Below are 3,172 nucleotides of genomic sequence, written 5' to 3'. Positions count from 1 at the left end.
AACAAAACTGGTGGCCTAAACCAAAATATATTAAAAAGACCCTGAAACGTCTTTTATAAAATTCATATAATATTGAGACACAAAAAAAACCTACATGACTTTGATATAGTGGTGAGAGCACAACTCATGATGTATGAGTTAGGCGCGCGTCATATGGTATTGAATTCTTCCCTTAAGTGAAAATGGTAAAGGGTGAGCCCATTATTCATCATGTTTTGAACCTTGCGACATTTGCCTCGGGGATTTCTTAGTTAAAAAAGATGAGACACAAAAGAACTTGCTTTCTGGTATGTGGTTCAATCAAATGTGACCAAAAGAAATAGTTAATTTAGAGAATTGGAGTTAGAAATTAGAAAGTAAAATCGTAAAAACCATGAAAAAAGACTGTACATAAAGAAAGAAAAATAAAATTAATGAGAAGGTAAATATGTTATTTAATTTAGTGAGAAATTTTTTTTCCAATTAACTCACTCAATCTTACGTCTACCAAATGTTAAAAATTATTAAAATTTAAAATCTTTTATTAATAATTATATAAATATAAATTATAGAGTATATATTATATAATAATATAGTAGTACTTTTTATTTTTGAGGCCTTAATTATTTGGGGCCTAAGGCAAGCCCTAGAGCCGCCCTTGCAGCAAAGCATGGCAGAGCAAATCCTGAGCTTAGGAGTCCTCATAGATATTGTGGATGAGGAATGGATGCGAGATACTTTGCCTGAAGATGGTATTATCCTCTTTCACCTATTTAATTTAATACTATCAATCAATCAACTTTGCTTCAATCCCAAATTAATCGGAATCGGCTGCATCACTCTTATTGAAACTTGGAACTAGATCGGTGGTAAGTGCTTTGTCTCACTTCTGTTTGACAGCAAGATGCCAAGTCGTGCATCACACATGGAACTCTATGTTGAAGAGAGCAGTATAAACGATAAATAATTCACTTAATTATAAATTTTTTTCAATTCAGTTGTCCGTATAATATTTGATTATATTTCTAGTTATTATTCTTGAATTGCATTTTTAGTTTTTAGTTTTCTTCTTAATTTGCACTTTCCTTTATAAAATCCTGCAGAGTTATTGAGCTCCTTTTTTTTTTTCGCCTTTTAATATGAATCATCTGTTTCACTCTAGTAAGGTCCATTCATTCCAGTACTAAATAACTATCATATGTGGCAAATTAGGGATTCGTTTTATAATTTTCTGTCTCATACTTTCATTTTGCATTTATATTTTACCCCAACTACCTTAGAATTGATGCATAGTAGAATTTACCGTTGTTGCTTTTAATTGGTCTATTACTGCAGATCTCCCATTACCACCCGTACTACTTCCAAAGACTGACGACAATGAAGACTCAAGTAAGTATTTTTTTATTCATACACTTGGAAAAATATTGAACGTGGGAGTGATTTATCACTTAATCATTTGTTTAAAAGTGTATGTTGTTTATCGCCAAGGACTGTTAGAACAGAATGCTATTATATGGCCTCTACCATAGTGTCCTAGATAGGGACTACTTTTAACATACAAGTTCCTTGGTGTGGTTATGTCGGTTGTAGGCAGAAAGCTGAACTTTATATTCATCTTTGCAAGCCTGATTGCCAAACATTTCTAAAGTTTAATCTAGCCTCTGTTCGATCCACGATTGGTGTTTGCTGAAAGGTTTCCGTTCTCTGTCGTGTTGAACCCCTTATACCGTACATCACTTCATGATCTCATCATGTGGATTTGCTTATAAGCATTTGATGAGATGTAATGAGAAGAACTTGAAGGCTATAGTTAGGTTATTTCTGAAATGGGCTTCGGCACTAATGGGATCAGGAATATCTATACATGATCCAATTTTAATATTTCCTGGTTCACTCACATTTTGTTGAGTTATGATATCAGGAATATTACATATTAATGAGTTAACAGATCAGAATTACTATGTTTTCAATGTTGCTCATCCGAGGAATTCTTGCCATGTTTAATTTGTTGGTTATTTTCATGTTGGCTACTTCCTATCGGTTCTCATTTTTGGATGATTGATTTATATCCTTTTGCAGATCAAGAGGCTCAAAAAGTTGATGGGGATACATGGCATGACCTTGCATTGGGAAATCCATGACATTAACGATCAAGCTTGTGAATTGGATTTCCAAAGATTGTCAATTTGTCGTCATTTGTAAGTAAATTGCAAGTATTGCTAGTCATGTACTTGATTAGCATTGAACGTCGTATCAAAACTAATTTCAACTGATCGTTCTCTCGATATGTTTGTCAATGGTCATCTTTGGAGTGATCCACTTAGTAGTCCTGGCAATCTATGCTCTCTAGTGGGTAATAGATCCAGGAATGCTAGCATGTTAGTGGATGTTAAGGTCATTCCTCCTGATAGTTCATACCAAATTGACTGTCTTGTTGTATTTGTAATTTTACTATATATATGGCATAAATTTTACTATTTGGCAGTTTATATACGTAGAAACGAAACTCAGATGTATCAGAACTGTCAAGATATAAAAGATGCAACCTTCTGCATTTGCAACAGATCAATGGGATCCGAATTTGAGCTTTTGTCTAATATATTGAGATTCGCCATTGGAACCAAATTTCAACTAGAGACCAAGGAATAGTCCTTCCGCAGCAAGTGATCTAGTCTACCGTTTTGCTTTGACTTTACATTGGGGATTGTGAAGTAGGTATAATACTTGTTATGACGCGGTGTTAAGGTTAACTTGGGTATGATTCTTTCCACCAAAATTTAGCAGATGTGATGAATTCCTAGCTTGTTTTGTCTTTACTAAAAGTTGAACCTTATTTTCTTTTTATAATTTCTCCCACTTCATCGACTGCTCATGCACTCTTGGGTGCGGTAGTCCCTAACATAGGTATTAGCATCTAATCTGCCTGAGCTCTTGGCAGTACCCTTCGCAACTTTACTACTTCTAACAACGACAATAACCCAGTAAAATCCTACGGGTGAGGGGTCTGGGGAGGGTAGTGTGTACGCATACCTTACCCCTTCTCCGATGGTGTAGAGAGATTGTTTTCGGTAGACCCTCGGCACAAGAAAACGAAAAAGACGAAAAAAGACAATATATCAGTACCATCAACAGAAACCATAGAAAACTTTACTACTTCGAAATAGGTAAAATGGTCTCTGAGCCACTTAAACTT

At 34.8% G+C, this 3,172-nt stretch overlaps 1 protein-coding gene across 1 annotated transcript; it reads left to right on the top strand.

Moving 5' to 3' along the window:
• Positions 1–587: 587 nt before the first annotated feature.
• On the top strand, positions 588–2,542 carry LOC109222378 (anaphase-promoting complex subunit 13-like). Its single transcript, XM_019386744.1, has 3 exons — positions 588–731; positions 1,315–1,368; positions 2,059–2,542. The coding sequence occupies exons 1-3, from the start codon at positions 650–652 to the stop codon at positions 2,118–2,120; spliced, it is 198 nt and encodes a 65-aa protein (XP_019242289.1). The 5' UTR covers positions 588–649; the 3' UTR covers positions 2,121–2,542.
• The last annotated feature ends 630 nt before the right edge of the window (positions 2,543–3,172 follow it).

This window comes from Nicotiana attenuata, unplaced genomic scaffold (genome assembly GCF_001879085.1).
Source record: "Nicotiana attenuata strain UT unplaced genomic scaffold, NIATTr2, whole genome shotgun sequence".
Classification (NCBI taxonomy): Eukaryota; Viridiplantae; Streptophyta; class Magnoliopsida; order Solanales; family Solanaceae; genus Nicotiana; species Nicotiana attenuata.
This window is presented reverse-complemented; position numbering and strand designations above follow the sequence as displayed.

Coding starts and splice junctions, on each gene's coding strand:
- LOC109222378 (XM_019386744.1), top strand. CDS start 650: ATGGCAGAGCAAATCCTGAGCTTAGGAGTCCTCATAGATATTGTGGAT. Junction 732..1,314: donor AGATACTTTGCCTGAAGATG/GTATTATCCTCT, acceptor CTATTACTGCAG/ATCTCCCATTACCACCCGTA. Junction 1,369..2,058: donor TGACGACAATGAAGACTCAA/GTAAGTATTTTT, acceptor ATCCTTTTGCAG/ATCAAGAGGCTCAAAAAGTT.